Source organism: Doryrhamphus excisus, chromosome 1 (assembly GCF_030265055.1).
Source record: "Doryrhamphus excisus isolate RoL2022-K1 chromosome 1, RoL_Dexc_1.0, whole genome shotgun sequence".
Classification (NCBI taxonomy): domain Eukaryota; kingdom Metazoa; phylum Chordata; class Actinopteri; order Syngnathiformes; family Syngnathidae; genus Doryrhamphus; species Doryrhamphus excisus.
This window is the reverse complement of record NC_080466.1, coordinates 11455259-11474967: the sequence shown is the minus strand read 5'-3', so window position 1 is coordinate 11474967 and position 19709 is coordinate 11455259. Positions and strand designations below refer to the sequence as shown.

The window sequence follows — 19709 nt, the reverse complement described above, 5'->3', positions numbered from 1 at the left end:
GCAAGATGGCAAAGATGGCATGTCTCTATTCACCAGGGATGTCCATGAGCAGTTGCGTTATACTTTTGCCTGAATTCATTTTGTCCCCATTTCCTTTCACCTTATGAGCCAAATTAAATATCTCATAAAGGGTCCTGTAAAAAATCTGGAGTCCAAGATCCCAGAATACTTTTCCATTACATGCGTTGTCTATGCTGCTCATCATCTATAGGGTCACTGGGGTATTCTGGAGTCTATTCCAGCTGGGGTACACCCTGGACTAGTTGCCAACCAATGGCTACTCTGAATAAATATATTTTTTTCCTAATATTCTCGTCCCAAATATCAACTAGTGCGTTGGTGACCACTGCTGTACTCATACCATCCATCTCACATTTAATATAATTCTAAAAAGGTATTTTTCCTCAAGCCATATCAGACTCTCCACACACATACTGTATTTTAATACATGCATAGTTGTTTGTGTACATACAGTATGTAGTTAATTTTAATAACATCTCTTCACTCGTCACTGCCAACCAAATTATCACTTGTCATCAACTCACAGAAGACTGTATGTAGACTGTGACAGCTACGTCAATCAATCAGGCGTCAAACAAGGAATCCTCATGGAGTTTTAAAACTGGTGTATATAAACTAATCAATATGCACTGTGGAAAGGTCTGTAGTGAATTCAGTGACAAAAAACCTGACATGCTCAAGGGTGAGGAGGAGATAATGAAGTAAGTATGAGGTACTTTTTTTCGCAGCAATTATAAATAAACAAATGAAACAACAAAAAAACATAAATTACCTACCAAAGCCAATGGCACCACTTCACTCAATCCCATTTTTCACAAATATAATCATTAATAAAACTTGCTGTTATGTGGTTGAATATGGCCTTGTGAGGGAGCTGCCAATCCTCCCTCACTGATCAGGTGTATGCCCCACCTACACACTGTCATGTTTCTCTTTGTGTATATAGTTGGCTGGTTTTGTTATTTACATATATTCTGGTTAGTAGTTTAATTATATTTGTTTGCCATTTAAGTTGTTTAATTGCCACTTTAGTTAGTTAGTTTTTCATTTAGAAGTCAGTGGTTTTGTTCCTAATTTCTCATCAGTTTCTCCTTTTTTTTTTTTTGAGGTGATTGGTCGGGGGCACAAACATGGAGGCGCGCCCATGAGAGTGCAGGCCAGAGGCTGATCACCTTGATTGGACTCTCCCAAGTGTCACCTGGCGGAGGGGGGGGATTAACTGGGTTGTTGGGTAATCTAAGTTATGTGTAATCAAGTGCTTAAATGTATACAGGAAGTGAAACTTCAGTGTGGTTCTATTGAAAGACTTGTGTAACATAAAAGAAGGGTGTTATAAGTGTAATAAATAGGGTACCTTTTAGACGTATTGCCTCACCCTCTCATTGGGAACTATGGTTGGCCCTTCATGGGTAAAAGGGGCTGGGTGAATTGTTCGGGAGAGGCCTGTTGTGTGTGCTGGGGGAAATGCTGTTGCACGGTCTGGCGAAATAAACTTGGTCTGGTGTACATTTCAGCTGCTATGGCTATCCCGGGCTAGTAAGAGGCCATTTTTTCCAACTTAAAATCTTACAGGCCTACTAGTCAAAACATTTTCCTATGTAAGCTAATTTCCGGATACATTCAAAAACATTGTGGTGGTATGTAGGATCCTACAGGACTGTGCATAGAAAGACTTACAAAACAGCCCTCGCCAGCCATTGGGTAACTCCCAAAAATAATTTGAAACTCAATCATGTGCTACAGATTAGCTTCATGGGCAGGGGTTATGCAACTGGTTCCGCCATACAAGTAGTCAAAGGCCTGCAATGGCTCATACATTTTGAGACACGCCGAGGGAAGTCAGCCTTTTACAGTTCTCTTGTTTTGGCTCTGCTTGTAGATATGAGCTGCTGCTGCTACTCAATGTGTTTTCAGCCGCTTCCACACTGCTGTAAATAAAATAAATAAATAAATTATTCTATCTGAAAAGCACAGACATGGAATGTACGAATGAGGTTGGCCCACACATTTTATGGCTCAGGACATGGGTCGGCAACCTTTACTATCAAAAGAGCCATTTTGTCCCCTCCGGCGTCGCATACGTAAGTCTGAAAACATTTTCAAATTGAAAATATCCATCCATCCATTTTCTATTCTGCTTATCCTCACAAGGGCTGCGGATATGCTGGAGCCCATCCCACCAGTCAATCACAGGGCACATATAGACAAACAACAATTCACACTCATATTTATACCATCACCCACACAGGGAGAACATGCAAACTCCACACAGAGATGCCCGAGCAGGGAATCAAGCCGTGTGACCAAAATATCTCTTCCGATGTTCTGCAACCTCAGACGAGAAGAATCGCTCACAGCTTTTTGCAGGTATCTTCCAGAGGGGGAGGGTGTGAGTTATCTTCGTTTGCAACATTCCACTGTGAGCGTGTGCAACGGCCATTGAGTCACTTCCGCTGCTGATGTCAAGGGTCCTTTTGCGGTCTCCTGTCAGCCGTGTTTTCTGCACAGATAGTCCAAGCATACAGCACGTCCAACTGTGACCTACTAATGTAACCTACCAATGCATGCATCTCACAAAGGCAATTTATGTCAGCACTTCAACAAATCTTCTGAGTCAGCGGTAATGTTTCCGATTCATCAATAGGGCGCCACTATTTTACAAGGTGATATGCATCTTTCAACGGGGAAAGTAACCACCTTGTACGAATATAGATTTGATAAGCATGTCTGAAACAAATAAAGCAAACAAAAACAAAAAAACAGAGAATACGCACTTTTCACCAAAAAATATGCATTTCTGGTGACTAGAGCTAAAGTACAGAAGCTCTTTCATTTTCTTCATCATATTATTTAGTCATCTCAGAATATTTTATTATACAAAGAGAAACAGAATAGTAAATCAGAGGCTCTATCATTTGTGTCAATCCTTGAGGGGTGTTAAACTTTTAACTCATATTTTCTGTCCTCCATCTCACTGAGAGTCTTTTGATTTGCTGACACTTTATCAAACTCAACTACCTTGGATTAGACTCCTGTATTTCAAATGTTTGTTTCTATTCTTTTTCATTCTTTAGTAACCTGCAGTAGAGCATAGGTGCATTTCAGGAAAATATTAGTTACCGACTAAAAACGGAAGAGAAACAGCTTTTTGTGAAAAGTTACATTTCAAACATCACTTTGATGCACTTTTTTGCTTTTGGGACAGTTTGTGACAAATATCTGAAAATACCAACATAAACATCACAAAAAGGGTTGTTTTACATCAAAATATAACACCATGAACTATTTATAATGTTCACATTTGGAACTGAACTGTGTGTGTGCATGTGTTAAAATGTCCAAATAATGCATAACCTTCTGCACTCCTCCACATTCTTCCCCTTCCACCTTGCTGTTATGTTCAAATGCACATGCAAAGCGCTTAGTCAATACACCTCTGCCACTTTGTGGATGTTTTTTATGGCTTAAAGGGATATCCATTATTGTGCAGTTGCCGCTCACAAAAAAAAAAAAGTAAAAGACGTATAAATATACGTCTTTGGGATCGGGCATTCAGGAAAGAGTTAATATGACTTAAATTTAAAAATCCCACATGTGGTGGTTTCTTTAAAAGTAACGAGTACAAAAAATAAATCAATAAAAGTAACGAGTACACAAGAAAACTATTTACTGCATCTTGTCCAAAACATTTTACTCTTACCCGTTTTCAAACAAGGCGTTTCCAGTGGTGGTTCAGAATGTGAACGATTTTTAAAATAAAATTGTATTCCAAAATTTTTCACAAGCGGTTCACTAGGATTCAGACCATCTACTGTCATGGTGGCGTCTACCCTCCACATTCCAAAAGTTGGGTCCACGTATCCCTACATGTACGCCAAATGTCGTAGAGGGTAAAAATAAATAAATAAAAACAGCGTGACCACATTAGCACTTAATAGTGAGGTGCCAAATAAATTTGATGTTTTGACGTTTGACGGCCCATGAAAGCACCACCTAACTTTCTCCCATGCTGCAGAGACAGACTGTATTTTTCCTGTTTTTCATCTCGTTTTTGGTCCTAAATGCTGATACTATGAGGGAATCTGGTAATGAATACTCAACTTTTGACAAATACAAAGCACTATCTTTATTTTAAAATGTGATTAAAAGAGTGATTTTATTATATGCTTCTCATGAAAAGACTAGACACCATTAAAAGACTAAACACAACTTGGCTCTAACTTGGCGGGATGAAATCAAACAAAACAAAAAGTACAGCAAACAAATACCAACAAAAGCAAACCCAAACACCACAAAGCAGGCTTTAACTCAAACACTAACTTCCCGATTAGACCAAGCAAAAGTGCATCGGTGCTGTGTAAAACTGCTGTTGATCCTCCACTAAGGTGCATACATTTCCAGAAGTCCCTAAGCCGTACTGAGACAGAATGCAAACTCCGAGCAGCATCAAATGCCTCAAACTACAACAATCGCATCTAAGGAATTGGACACACATCAAACACGTTATAATCTCTCTGAGAAACAAATTGCACGCTCATACTGATAGTCAGTCTGTATTTATTTTGTGCTTTTAATTTGATGTTGTTCATGTCAGTTTTACATACCACATAACAAATAAATAGCATTTTATCTCTATAATGGTCACGACCAGAGCTAATGACTTCAAATTGTGGTGGGAACACAGCTTGACATTAAATGGAGAGCTCTTCCGATAGCTCATCTTTCTCTTTACCATGCTGCTACACTACAGCGATCGCATTACTGCAGATGCTGCGCCTGTTTATCGATGCTCTATCCTTCCTTCACTTGAGAAGTCCTTGAGATACTTCAAATCCTCCACTTGAGGCAGGACTTCACTCCCAACCTGGAGGGGACAAGCCACTCCTTCTCAGGAACCATGGCCCAGGATCCTTGCAAGGGTGTAGAACTGGTCTGGGGTTCCATGACCACAACAGACCCTCTCCTCCCATTAAATCCTTAAATTCAGGGCGAATCCACGGGACTTTGCAATGAGGAGGTTCTAAAACTTTGGTCATTGCTTTGTGTACATGCACCCTCTATGGAAGGAAAAGTATTCCTTCCACCACCCGATTGCATCTACAATTGTTGCCACTCTTCCCCCTCGGACAGTTAACCAGAACCTCTTCAGGCCTGCTGGAGACTGTGCTCAATGACCTCACCCAACTTCTCCCAAACACAATTTGTTTTGACATGGTCACTGGTTGTTGAAACCCCCCTTAACCTCTGGTGTCGTACCACGACCGCCATGGACCAACCTGCAACCACAGCTCTAATTGGCAGACTCAGGTACAGAATACAGCCCAATCAAATATGAATATTCTTCTCAGGTGCCATTGTTGTTGTGTTTTCCCACCACAGTGAAGCAAATTGAGGGTTCCTAATGCACTTGTAGGAAAAATAACATAATGGAAGTATTTACATAATAGTATTAATCTTTAAATTCATTTTAACACATCAAAGCAAGGCAACTTAAAATAAATTGCACAGTTGGAGATGCTGCTTTTACACATTTTACACATACAATTATTATCAAAACCTTCAACAAAGGATGATTGCATGCTTTAATTGAAGGCCATTTGAAAATAATATGTATGTATTGACTCGCTTCATCCAATTAGCTTTTGAATTCAGTTGCACTGACACAGATCCTTTCATCCAGAGGTTTTTTTTTTTTAAACTTCAAACAATCTTAATTCTACGCTCATTACTGTAAATGAGCATCGCAAGTTTTTTGCTATGTTAACATAACAGCTGACGATGCACACATATGCAGGCTCATATGCAAATTACAAACTGCATAAATAAGAAAAAAATGTTGGACATTGTGCCTTGGACAATCCTTGAACTGTGAAATAAACCACCATTTTGTTTATTTCTTAGGACTACTGAATATAGACTTGACCCAATACATTGGATGGGTTCATTATGTGGAACTAGTATGTGGAGGATGAGGTCAGTAGGTTGGACTTGGCCACCGCTACTCACCTGCCATCGGGAGGGTGCAGTTTAATGCACTCACTTTATTCAACTTTCACCATCGTAATGCATTAATAACATTCAGCTATCAAGCACCGTCTCCATTGCAGTTGGAAAAAGGTTTGTGGTTCAATTCACCATCTTCCTCTGACCATGTCAAGTATCCTCGGACAAGATTCTGAAACACCAGTTGCTCCTGATGCTCAGTCATCAGTGTGGTAAAGGTGTCAAAGCGCTTTGAAGAAAGATGCTTTGTTTGCTTATGATGTACTGCTGCTGTTATGAGCAATGCAAATTGTTTATTCTGCCAACCTTGTGTGTGTTTTATCTTTTTCTATTGCCAAGAAGTTGCTGGCGCTGTCATTGCCGTGGATGCCGTTGTGGTGTTTTCTTTTTCTCGCTTTTCTTTCTGTTTGTTCCCTCTTAAGCCAAGTGATAGCTGGTGTTTTTTGATTCATTCTTTAAGTGTGTGGGAGTAGGTGAATCAGAGGCGCAGGAGTCAAATGTTGAAGGTGTACAAGAATGGAAAGTTAAGAAACCGCTAAATTTGACACAATGAAGCAAAGTCCACTTGTGCCGCATGGCTAATTGCCAATCTGCCAAACTGAACAAGACAGTTCTTGCTCAGTTCCCAGTTTTTGACAGTCCAGTGGTAGAGGTGACTAGTATAAAACAATAGAAACACTGTAGAATTAACCAATAGAGGCATATTGCTTGAACTTTCTGCAGACAGGTTTTCTGACAACCTTTTTCGGTCGCTGCAGCTTGCTTCACTTGGAAGACACACACACACACACACACAGTCCCAGGATGAGTTCGAAGCAGACACATAACCACACTACTGATACATGTAGGGGACAGCCTGAGAATAAGATTAAGAGCAATTACGTCCTAGTTCGAGGTTTCTTCCTGAATGGACTGAAGCCTCAGTGCTAAGCTTTGTGACATATTCCAGACAATAATTTCACTGAAGATTGAAAATACTGAAAAGTGTATCTGACTGATCTCTTCTTGGGATAAACGAACGTTCCATCCATTTGTTTTCTGGAAGCACGGTTTCTGAAAATCTTTAGCGTGGCCTAAATGTCCATACACACGTGAAAACTCAAATTAATCCGCACATTGAAAAATATGTTGGTAACATACATAGGCAATACTTATACAGATAGAGTGAAGGAGAGAGGGCAGCAGATGAATCAAGGTCGATCGCGACAATAAGTAAGTGATGTTTTTAAATGAAACTTTTTATTTTAAAGGGGACCTATTATGCTCATTTTCGTCCCTTTGTAATGAGCCGTGGACTCACACAGAAAGCTTTCTAGATCTTCCAGAATCTGCACCTATTCCAGCTGTATTTTCTTAGAGCTCCAGAAAACGGTCTGTTTTAATTTATTTCACCCACGACCCGCCTCTGGGCATGCCCACTCTGCTATGATTGGTCCCACTCAGCTTATAAAGCTAACAGCTTGTACAGCTTGTACAGCTTGTACCGTGGCACGCCCATACAGGGATCTGGTGTTCAATTCCAGTGCTCACTTGTAAATACACAAACCTCATTATCTGAAACGTCGTCGTTTAACATGAGAATACAACATTCTAACTACATGTATAAGTCAGAAGAGTGGAAAAAGCATAATGGGCCCCTTTTAAGGGAAAAAAATCAAAACCTACACGGCCCTGTGTGAAAAAGCTAATAATTGGTTGGGCCAACTGCAATCAAGTGTTTGCGATAACTCACAATCAGTCCCTTACAGTACTGTGGAGGATTTTTCGCAGAATTGTTGTAATCCAGCCACATTGGAGGGTTTTTCAGTATGAACCGCCTTTTGAAGGTCATCCCACAGCATCTCAATAGGATTCAGGTCAGGACGAGGCCACTCCAAAGTCTTCATTTGGTTTTTCCTTCAGCCATTCAGAGGTGGACTTGCTAGTGTGTTTTGGATCATTGTCCTGCTGCAGAACCCAAGTTGGTTTCAGCTTGAGGTTACCAATCGATGGCCAGACATTCTCCTTAAGGATTATTTTGGTAGACAGCAGAATTTGGTTGCATTTATCACAGCAAGTTTTCCAGGTCCTGAATCAGGTCCTGAATCAGCAAAGCAGGCCAAATTCAAAATTTCTACAAAACATGAATTATTAAGAATATTTACCTCTTGATATTATAGTTCAGTCGTGGCTTTCACCTGGCCACCTCCAACACACTCTCCTTCTGGCAATGATAACACAAAAAGCACACTGACCCCCAGTGGTGTCATCTAGAAGTGCATTGAAACTCTTAAGTATTAGAATTGACAGCAAGTACTATGCTGTCTGCTGACCAGAACTCATAGTAGAAGAGGAATACAGTATGTGATATATATATATCACATACTGTAATCTGTGTAATCTGTATGTATATATATATATATATAGGTTCATAATAATAAATTAATAAATAAGTAAATAACACATAATAAGGTTTGTTGGTTATTCTGTATCCCTGAGCACCCACTGATTGATTATATATTTGATTGTTCCCATGGAAGCTGTAGTGGTTAGCATAATTATTTCTGGAGCAACCTAACTATGAAATCTTTGTGTATTATTTCCCTACTGACCAATGACTTGTTTAGTCACTTGTTTTGCAGTTTAAAATTCAAGGTGATGCCGTGTCTTTGTTCCCACTGTATCCCATCTTATTTGAACTACGAGTAACCAGCATATATATATATATATATATATATATATATATTTTTTTTTAATTTTTTATCGCTTATCTTTAGGAGGGTCACAGGGGTGCTGGAGCCTATCCCAGCTGTCTTTGGGCGAGAGGCAGGGTACACCCTGGACTGGTCGCCAGCCAATCACAGGGCACATATAGACAAACAACCATTCAACCCACTATGTATGTATATGTACATACATGTATATACATACGTATATATGTACATACATATACATAATAGTTTATTTACTATGGTTTAAATGAGTACATCACATAAACAACTGTTCCACATGTCCAAAAGGAGTAGGAAGAATCTGTTATTTATTTATTTAGATGTAGATTTCTGCTTGAAAATCAGTTCTGATATGATTACAGTGTGTGTTGGTCTCACAGTTCACAGCACCTAGTGCTCATCTTTTGTGAATGACAGGAATACTGTGTGATTTTGGGCAGTGAGCAGGAGAAGTGTTCTGTTATGTTGCATAAGCAGCTGTGTGAGCAGTGCAAAGTGGACGGATGCATGTTGTTTTTATGTGTCTCAAAGGTGTCAGTGTGTACTGTAATTGTCCATAAGCTATGTGCGGCAGTTAGAGGATATGTTCCTGGTTCTTTATTTGCCTGATGATATGATTTCCCTCAATCAAATAATTAAAGTAATAATTCCATGGCATTTGTGATTTTCAAAAAGTGTCCAACAGCAGCAGTTGCTTTCAACACAACGGCCTGGGAAGAAATTCTTGTGCGCTGACACTACAGTCTCAATATAGTAGAACACATTTTCATACAGCCTGCCGCTGTTATGCTTCTAATACTACCTTGTCAAATTCATGGTTGATGGATGTGCAAGCAGTGGTACTACAAATAAGTACTATAGGTGTGTAAGATAGAGAAAATGCATTGTTTTACCACAAAATTAGTTACTGTATACAAAAAGGTGTTTAAATCTACCCAATAGTTGCAGAAGGTATGTTAAATGAATGACTTAAAAGTGCAGGATTACCGTTCATCATGGGGTTGCATTGGCGTTGTCCTTTACAGGGCTTGGGTTTCTCAGATAAGACTTACATTGGTCGGCTGTGAGCCAACATGCACGAACAGCCCAGCACCTGGCAAAGACCCCTTGTGCGTTCACTCACAGAGTAGCATCATCTTTACCGCCCTTTGCTGACTCAGCTTCTGAGAAAAATCCATCCTGTTTAGATTTGTGTAACTTGTGATGGGCCTGTTCTCGAAGCCTAAACACAGATGCAGTGCAAATACAGGATTGTAAATTATGTATAACATGGCTCACAGTGTTCGAGAGCTTTTAAGATGAGCACAATTCCCATGTTCGTCACTTATTAAAGAACATTATAACCGCCTTTAACGCATTGGATACCAAAGATGTGGTTATATGTTTTTTTATAATCTTGGATGCCCAATGTCAACAACATGTTTATATGTCTTTGCACGAGAGGGGGAAAAAACGTGATGATGCAACTCTCCACTTATACATTTCATTTCAGGGCAACTTTAAGTCAGAAAAATAGCCACAAGATGGCAGACGTTCATTTGATAAAAACTCAGCAGATATCATTCATTCATTCATTCATTCATTTTCTACCGCTTTTTCCTCACGAGGGTTGCTGGAGCCTATCCCAGCTGTCTTCGGGCGAGAGGCGGGGTACACCCTGGACTGGTCGCCAGCCAATCACAGGGCACATATAGACAAACAACCATTCACACTCACATTCATACCTATGGACAATTTGGAGTCGCCAATTAACCTCCTAGCTGTGAGGTCTGCACGCTCACCACTCGACCGCCGTGCCGCCACAGCAGAGATCAAGGAAATAAGGAAACAGTTTTCCATGTTCCAAGTTGATCTGTCTTATTATGTGGAATAATATGGGGATACCAAGCAGGAAACATTTGACCTATGTTTTCTTCTACATCAGCAAGACACGCCTCCCGGTGTCGGTCAATAACAAAGAACAAGATAAAGAGAGAGCACCGGGGATTCGTGGTTATATTTGATTTTGCAGCATGCCATGTAGCTCATTGTAAAGAGCAGTGGCTGGCGGTGCATTTGGTAATTGGGCTTTCTGTGGGACGCCAGGATTTTTTAGAGACAGAGCTAAAAAACAAAACAATAATCATAGTTAATATTCAGCATAGCAGGGTTTTGAACCAGGATCTCCTGCCATTAGCAATGTACCATACAGGTTTTAGGAACACTCCAACAAATGAAGTAAGATTGCTGCAACACCAACACTCTATTGATACTAATATAAGTCCCCTTAAAAGTCGCCCTGTCCTTGGATACTTCGTCACCAATATGCTTGACTTACATTACTGCTAGTAGCTTCAAGTCAGTGACTAATTTCCACTGGTGATTTCATTTGCAAAGTTGGCGCCCAGCCGAATGTGACAAACATAATTGGAATGGCTTCGTGATTAAAGGTTCAGACAACTTGAAACATCTACACTCCAATATCATCTGATGCAGTTTGTAATCGATATTTATCTACGAGAATCTCAGGGCCTGCAAGCTGGCCCTGAGATGTGAATTAATTTAAAAAATTCACAAACAGACCCATGGCTAATACTGGAGTGTGGGTGTGACATTGGTCAATACTGCTGATTCCAAAGAAGGTCTGAGCAAATTAGATATTCAATTAGAACACATAGAAGATGAAATCCGATTGTACAAAAAAAAAAAAAACATACTGTGGTGTGTGAAAAAGCGTTTGCCCCCTTCCTGAATTCTTCTGTTTTCGTTTGTCATACATATATGTTTCTGATCATTAAAAAAATAAAAAAATAGTCAATTGGTAACACAAATGAACATAAAATGCAAACTGCATTTTATGTTCATAAAATGAAACAACAAATAAAATGAAACTTTTTCTTAATAATGGAGAAAAAAATCCAAATCTACATGTCCCTGTGCAAAAAAGTGATTTCCCCCCCTGAATCCCCACTAACTCAACTGAGATTAATTGAGATCTCTCAGTCTTGAAAAAGTTATGAAGCCATTTCTAAACTTTGGGACTCCAGCCAACCACAGTGCGAGCCATTAACCACAAATGGTGAAAACATGGAACAGTATTGAACCTTCCCATGACTGGCCGGCCAACCAAAATGACTCCAAGAGTACAGCGACGACTCATCCAAGAGGTCACAAAAGGCCCCACAGCAACTTCCAAAGAACTGCTGGCCTCACTTGCCTTAGTTAAGGTCAGCGTTCATGAATCCACCATAACAAAGAAACAGTTCCAAGGTGAAAACCCCTCTTGTGCGACTTTCTGTCTTGCTGAGCTTGCATTCTTTGTCATGAACACGTCACTTACAATGCCCTCCAGAAATATTGGACCAGTATTGGACCAGGTGTGCTTATATCATCAATAAATAGCACTGAAAACCAATCAGAACCAGACGTGAAGGTATCACTGTCTACTGTTCAAAGAAGAATTCATGAACTAAAGTACAACGGCTACCAGAAGAATAAGAACGCCAGGATGGAATTTGAAAAAAAGTACAGATGAACCTTAAAAATTCATCAAACTTTTGTCTCGGAAATTTTGTGATATTTTTTAATGTAAACATTCCACTGTGATGCTCAAGTGGTATGCGTCAACAAAGACCGCCATTCTGTTGAGGTGCAGCACACATATCGAAACAAGGCAAAGCGGCACAGCATCAACTTACATCCAATGTTTTCTGCTGCTGCAACTTTATTTATGAATTCATTGTGTGAAGTGGCAGACTGCTGGGAATGACACATTGATATGGAAATCCTATTAAACTACATAAATACTGCAGGTTCAAACTAGATCGGCGGCCCTGCAGGTTGTAAGGGAGCAAGTGCACTTGTCACAGCCTGGAAGCGATGCACCTTGCTAATGTTTTGACTGACACTGGAGGAGTAAGACCTGACGGAGCTACATCTCCCCCTGTTGAGGGAAAATAATACTGTTTGTCAAATGTCTGTATGTGATGGCGTAGCTTTTGGCTGAGTTAAGTGGAAAATGTAACGGCAATGTGTTTGGACCAAACTCTCCTGGGAGAAACTCCAAGTCATTAATGAATTCCAAAATGTAATGCTATGCTACTAATATAAAACGATTTTCTTTACAAGACAGGGGACATTCATGATTATACATAACAGATATGCAGAATTACACATAACGAGATAAAAACTGCATGTGAATACTAAAATACTGAAGGTGAAATGAAAAGTGGAAGGAATGTTGAAATATCTGAGAAATGTGATTAAATGTATTCACCAACTGAGCATCGAACCAACAACCACCAGTTTGGGAGCAATTTAACAGAAAATGTTAAATTTAAAGAGCATTTTAGAAAAGTCCTAATATAAAGCCCACAGTCATGGACACATTTTTGACACAAATATTAATTCTTGTCTCAGTTTTTGATAGAAATTTGCATTTATTCCAGAATATTATAAAGAGTCATACGGTGAATGGGAATTCATTGCAAAGTTCCTCTTCGTCATGGAAATTAACTTAATTACCCCCTGGAAAATACACACAATGCCCGCTGCAACATCTCTACATAGCCTGCCATTTGACGCCCCTGCACAACCTGAAGGTCTATTGAAGGAAAAAAGCACCCCAGATCAAGATGCCAAACACAAATCTCAGGTGGGATATCCTGTCTTAGTATCTTGTTACATTTTTTTTCTGATCAGAGAATACAACTTCTAACTTTGAATGTCCCATGTTTGTGCGCTTGTGCAAATTTGTGGTGTTGAAGGAGACCAGGCCCTTTCACATTGTTTTTTTGTTCTTTTTTTTCTTGTTTTTTTTTCTCACAGATGCCGTCTAATGGTTACTAGATTGCATTTGGCAGCAGTACCACCTTCATTTGGACTGAGCATTGTCCCGTGTCTTGACAGATAGCCAATAGGATCCTCCGACTTAGGGCCAGTGACATTTTTTTGGGTCTACCACTTGACTTTTTTGTTACTTACTCCGTCTCACTGTGCCTAACCCCAGCAGCAGTAGTGCGCTTCTTTGAGGCCGTGCTTATGCAGCTCAACAATCTGACCGCATTCAAAGACAGAAAGCTGTGATTATAGACTGAGGCATACTTTTTTGCTGACCATAAAGAAGAAATGCCCCTGGCTGATGAAACAACAGAAACTGTTATCAATTTGAACCGGAGATATCCATCCATCTATTTTCTATGCCGCTTATCCTCACTAGGGTCGGGGGTATGCTGGAGCCTATCCCAGCTCACTTTAGGTTAGAGGCGGGGTACACCCTGGACAGGACACATATATAGATGAACAACCATTCACACTCACATTCATACACATGGAAAATGTAAGATAACCCACGCACGCACGGAGAGAACATGCAAACTCCATACAGAGATGCCCAAGCCGCGACTCAAACCCAGAACTTCCTGATCTCCTGACTGCGTGGCCTTCATGCTAACCACTCGGCCACTTGGAGATAGACAGAGCTAAGCTAATTACAACAACACGTTATTTATTCAGTCAACATTTTACAATTGGAAACACAAAATTACATGAATTGACTTATTCCAGATCTAGGTTCTGGTGGGCTGGCTGTTGGACACAGTCTCCCAAGCTGAGATGGGGGGCCAGTTTTCCTTGTCGGATGTACAAGAGGGTTATTTTAATGGTAGGCACAGCTGAAGATTTCAGTCATAACTTGTATCCCAGCTCTTTGGCAACACTGGGAACTCCCTCAAACCAATTATTGTTGAACTGGACAGAGCATATCGGCCCCTCCGTTGGCTCTACACTTGCGTGGTCACTGTTATGACATCACAGCTCAGGGGGCTACAGGGTTTAGGGACTGTCTTTAAAGTTTATTATGTTGAAAATTAATTGACTTACGTTTATCAAATTTATATGTATTTTATGCAATAAAATGCAACAAAGTGCTATTTTCTCAATTTATCCATGTTTAAGAAATTCGGATGACCTTTAAGATGAACCAGTGCAAAATGTAAATCCTTGCAATTTTTCTATATATTATAGAATATATATATATATATATATATATATATATATATATATATATATATATATATATATATATTTCTATCTATAAGCTATATATTATGCGTGTTTAACTTCTGTACTCAATTCACCTTGTTTATTTATTGTTAACGTCAATTCACCATTTGCAGTCAAGACAAAATGTTATTCTCACTTGCTTCATGCATTCCAAAAAGAAAGCATGGGAAAAAAAATCTCCTCTGTGAATTATGGAGCGATCAGCAGAATGCAAATGCACGGCTGATATGGTGTGCTTATGCTGCATCTCCATATCAAACACAGATCAATTCTTAAGCCTCGTCTGGATACAACATTAGTATGTATGTGAGTGCCTGCAATGTGTCAACACAATGACAAGACACTCTAAATGGAATGGATACATTGTCTTTTCTGCAGCTAACAACTAAAAATAGGATTTTGTGATTTTCTTTTTTTTTTGTGCAGCAGGCTTCCTTCGTTGCTGCAGGAGGTTTATTTCCCTGCTGGGAATCCCTTTTAAAGACATGAAGATTTCCCGACAGCAATTTATATTAAGAGCTTGCAGAATGCACAGGAAAGCCAAATGACATACTCTTCATGGTCATTCAGGCCTGAGCTCCCACTTCTCTCTCTCTGCCCCATTTCGCCAGGGAACCGTGTCTTTTCTCTGTATCGCTGCTTTTATCAGATTGGATGGTTTCGATTTGAGAGTCAAATCGAGAGTCAACGATTTCTTAGTCTGTATACTATAAAAAGAATGGAATAGCAATAGCCTCAATAGTAGCCTCTTCAGTGCTACTGTGGGAAGTTCTCCATAGTTCCCCTGAGCTCTCATCCAAAATGAAACAATGAAGGAACAAGACATTTCCCACACATGTATTATTAGCATGCCTGGAAATGAAAACAAAAACAAAATCAAATCCATAGTTGCTGTCATTTCCATTGTGCTTTCTTCTCTGCTCATTATCCTCATTGGTCTGACAATTTTTTTTAGCAGCCTCAGTAGGAAAACCTCTTAACATGATTGCATAAGTATCGACCCAAGTCAGAGTAACTATAAAAAATTGACTGTATACAGTAAATAAGATAAATAAGACCATATCAGCACAGCACAAACGGGTGATGAATTTACCACTGTATCTTACTCTCCCGGTTTATCCCCAGGTTTTCCAGTCAGATCCCATGATTAGAGTCCTGGCTTTGCAGCGCCTGATACATAATAGGCCAGTACTACCCAGGTGAGGAACTGGACGTTCTCACTAACTTCTGTTGCACATCCGTCCCCTCTCTCTAAGATAAATAAGACACATTGGCACATTAAAAATATACTGTATGTCCCCAACTTCATTTTTACCAACCATGATTTTATTCACAATTAGCTACAGAGTCGCTTTGCAGCGCCCACCAGTAGGCAAATGAACCCCTTCAGGTTTAATCATCATCATTACTTTTCCAAATCCATAATAATCACGGCAGGAAAAGAAAACACGGTTAACAGAGTTCTTCCCATTTAATAAATATGATTGTAAATGCATCAAACAATTACACACAGCACAGTTGATTGAAACAAAACACCGTTGCACCTTAACATTTGTTCTTATACAAAAGCTGTACAGTTCATAAAATGTATTTTTATTATTAGTAGTAGTATTTCTCTAAAAAAATAATAATCTTGCTAATTCTGCAGGGGAAGGGTGTGTGTGGGGGGGAGCAGATGAAAAAAGTGTAGCGCTAAGAGAGAGGGCCGGTTAGCACACGCTTGGGTTCTGTCACATTACAATGTATCATAACAAGGAGACCAATGTTATTTCTTGGAACAACACTTCCTGTCTGCACAGCCTGGCCTTCACCTAGTAGGTGCTTATAATAACCAACCTCCTGATCTTATCTGGGTGAGTCATTTCCACTCCCTTGTGTTGAGGGCAGGTTAGAGTCCTCTCTCCATTATATTGGCATCGGGCCTCAAACACTAAGCTGTTGGTGATAACTTCAAATATACTCATTACCAGTTGGTAAAATGCTAATGAACTATAATAAAACTTTTGATACCTTGAAATGGAAGCAATGGAAACAGAGTCTGCCCTGTGAAAGGAGCACCTAAATTCTAAAAGGAAAACCTCAGGTTTTCTCAATTTTTACTATTTTCTTGGGCCCCGTCATGGGCCCCAAAATCCCCCCCCCCCCCCCCCCCAGCCCTCTTCCAACACACACATCCTAGGCAATTGAACATAAGCCTTTGATCTGTTCCAATTTGTAATTCAAGTTGAAAAAATCCCCCAAAACAACAGAAACGTAAACATTTCACAATTTCAAATCAGTCAATTAAAATAATAAAAACGTAGGCTACCATTTCAAAACAAACTCATATAATGTTAGTATATCCCATAAGAATCCATGATGAAAGGCGTTTCACCAGCACTTATGTCCTAAAATGGGCTCTATTGCTACGTTTTACGTGACGTCACATCCGGTCGTTGTCATCACAGGCTCAAACATTCATTATTATCCTCACGAGGGTCGGGGTACACCCTGGACTGGTGGCCAGCCAATCGCAGGGCACATATAGACAAACAACCATTCACACTCACATTCATACCTACGGACAATTTGGAGTCGCCAATTAACCTAGCATATTTTTGGAAAGGGTGAGAAAACCCACGCATGCACGGGGAGAACATGCAAACTCCACACAGAGATGGCCGAGGGTGGAATTGAACTCTGGTCTCCTAGCTGTGTGGCCTGTGTGCTAACCACTTTCCACCGTGCAGCCTAGGGTCAAACAGTTGGGACAAATAAGCATATTTGTAGTGTTAGATATTAAACAATCTAATTCCATTCTAATTCTGTACTCTGTTCTTCAGGGGCTTCAGGATGAACACTTACCTAGCACAATCAGAGTTGTGTAATACTTAGATGTGACTGATGGGCAATCATTGGGTAACAATTAAATAAATGTATTGTTCTCACTAGTACTCTCACTTTCATACAGCTCTCAAGAAAAAAAACAACAAAATAACAAAAGAGTGGCTGCTGAACCTGTCTTCTGTGGTGGAGTGGTGCCAGGTATGGACACCCTCTGTTTTGACAAACTTTATATTAAAACCAAAGTTGTGACGCGATAACCGTTGCTGCCCCATGAGGACTCAAAGGCAAACAGGCAATGTGTCCTGGCCCCTCTCCACCCTGATTCTCCTGGCTGCCACAGCGGTCCCCACTGAAGATGGGGAAGTGGTACAGGGTCCGGCACTTCTAGTGGCCCAGAAATACCGTGTGAAATTGGTCTACAATGGCCAGCAGACACCATCACTCTGGAAACTCGGGGGCTTGGCCAAACATTGCAGCAAAACAATGGAGGATGCATTCAAAAATGGATTTATGCAGACTGATGTGTCGTACGAATGCAAATAAATATGCTAGAAGCATTATTTATGTCTGACACGGACGATAAGTTTTCACAGCTATTCGATTGTCTTTATGCAACACACCATGTGGTCATATTTGTCGTGTGCCACTCAAGTGTCATTGCGGAAATTCCTTATTTTTTGTGGTTAAAGATCATTTTAGTTATTGATAGGGTGAGGAGCTCAGACATTCGGGAGGGGCTCAGAGTAGAGCCGCTTCTCCTTCACATCGGGGGAAGCCAGTTGAGGTGGCTCGGGCATCTTGTCCACATGCCTCTTGAATGCCTCCCCGGTGAGGCGTTCTGGGCATGCCCAGCCAGAAAAAGGCCCCAGAGCAGACCTTGGACACGCTGGAGGGATTATGTCTCACAGCTGGCCTGGGAACGCCTTGGGGTCCTCCCGGTGGAGCTGGAGGAGGTGGCCGGGGACCGGGAAGTCTGGGCTTCCCCTGGGACCCGGACGCAGATAAACCAAGGAAAATGAAATGGAATGGAATGAATTAATTCATATAAAACAAGCACAAGCCCAAGTCCACATACACAACACAGAAAGCTGTCAAGTTGAGTTACTTTGAAATAAGGAAGACATTCTGAATGAATGTCCAAAATACATTTCTGTAAGACTGGGCTCTTATGGGATATATATAGGGTATGCAGAGAATTGTGTCTTTTGGGAAATGCTTTGCTACAACACCAACCCCTTCAAAAATATCCTGCTTCGCCTACCAAAATGAGGAATTGAAAGTCATCTCAGAGGATGTGCATCTTATCTAAGACACTACGTATACGATGAAAAGAATAGTTCCATTTTGAACAAGCTAACCATTAATATAGTCTGTAAGAATATGTGACATTACATTGTTACATTGGTAAGCATCATATGCATTACAGGAAGCGTGAGCTTCAAAACAAAATGAATAAAAATAAAGACAAAAATAAACCCACTGTGAATAAGTTACAATTTCAATAGAAAATGTGTCTTGTGCCATAACTTTGCTATCCAAGAAATAATGGAGTCCCCTTCCCTTGCCCTTATTCATAATGAAGAGCAACATTTCTGTTTTGGATAACACTTGTTACTGAAATACATACATTATTAACATATATTGACAGTCATATTTTACAAATTAGATGTAATTCACATCAATAACAAATGTATATTTATAGCAATAAATAATACACTGTTTTACAATATACTGCTGCTATTTGCTTGTCATATAAACAAATTGTCTACATGTAGGCAAAACCATAAGATTAGTTCTTAACAATTATCACCCTTTTCCATCATGCTGTCATCAAACTCAGCACTGTGGTGATGACTTCTCTAAGTAGATGAATCCATAAAAATGTCATATATCATATGATATACAGTATGTCTAAAGAAAATAATAATGTGTCCATAGTTTCTTCTAGTATGAAAAATACATGCACAGGTATAAAGCTGAAAACCATAGAGTCCCAAATGATTTATAAAATGATGCAGCAGAAGTAGTGGTCCAGTCCAAAGTTTATACAACATACGTGGGGAGTTCTGTGGAGAATTTCACATGAGCATGAGGTTTCTTACATCC

General features: G+C 40.0%; 1 protein-coding gene across 4 annotated transcripts in view; it reads right to left on the bottom strand.

Moving 5' to 3' along the window:
* Positions 1–15757: 15757 nt before the first annotated feature.
* LOC131107404 (VPS10 domain-containing receptor SorCS1) overlaps positions 15758–19709 on the bottom strand; it is a 141829-nt gene continuing 137877 nt past the window's right edge. For 3 of the 4 annotated variants that reach the window (XR_009120270.1, XM_058057851.1, XM_058057531.1), the window contains one exon: positions 15758–19708. Coding sequence is in view for 3 of the 4 variants with exons in the window: in XM_058057531.1 (XP_057913514.1) it covers positions 19647–19708 (62 nt within the window). In the remaining variant the exon portion in view is untranslated. The remainder of the gene's footprint in view (position 19709) is intronic. The other variant, XM_058057443.1, reaches the window with a different exon arrangement.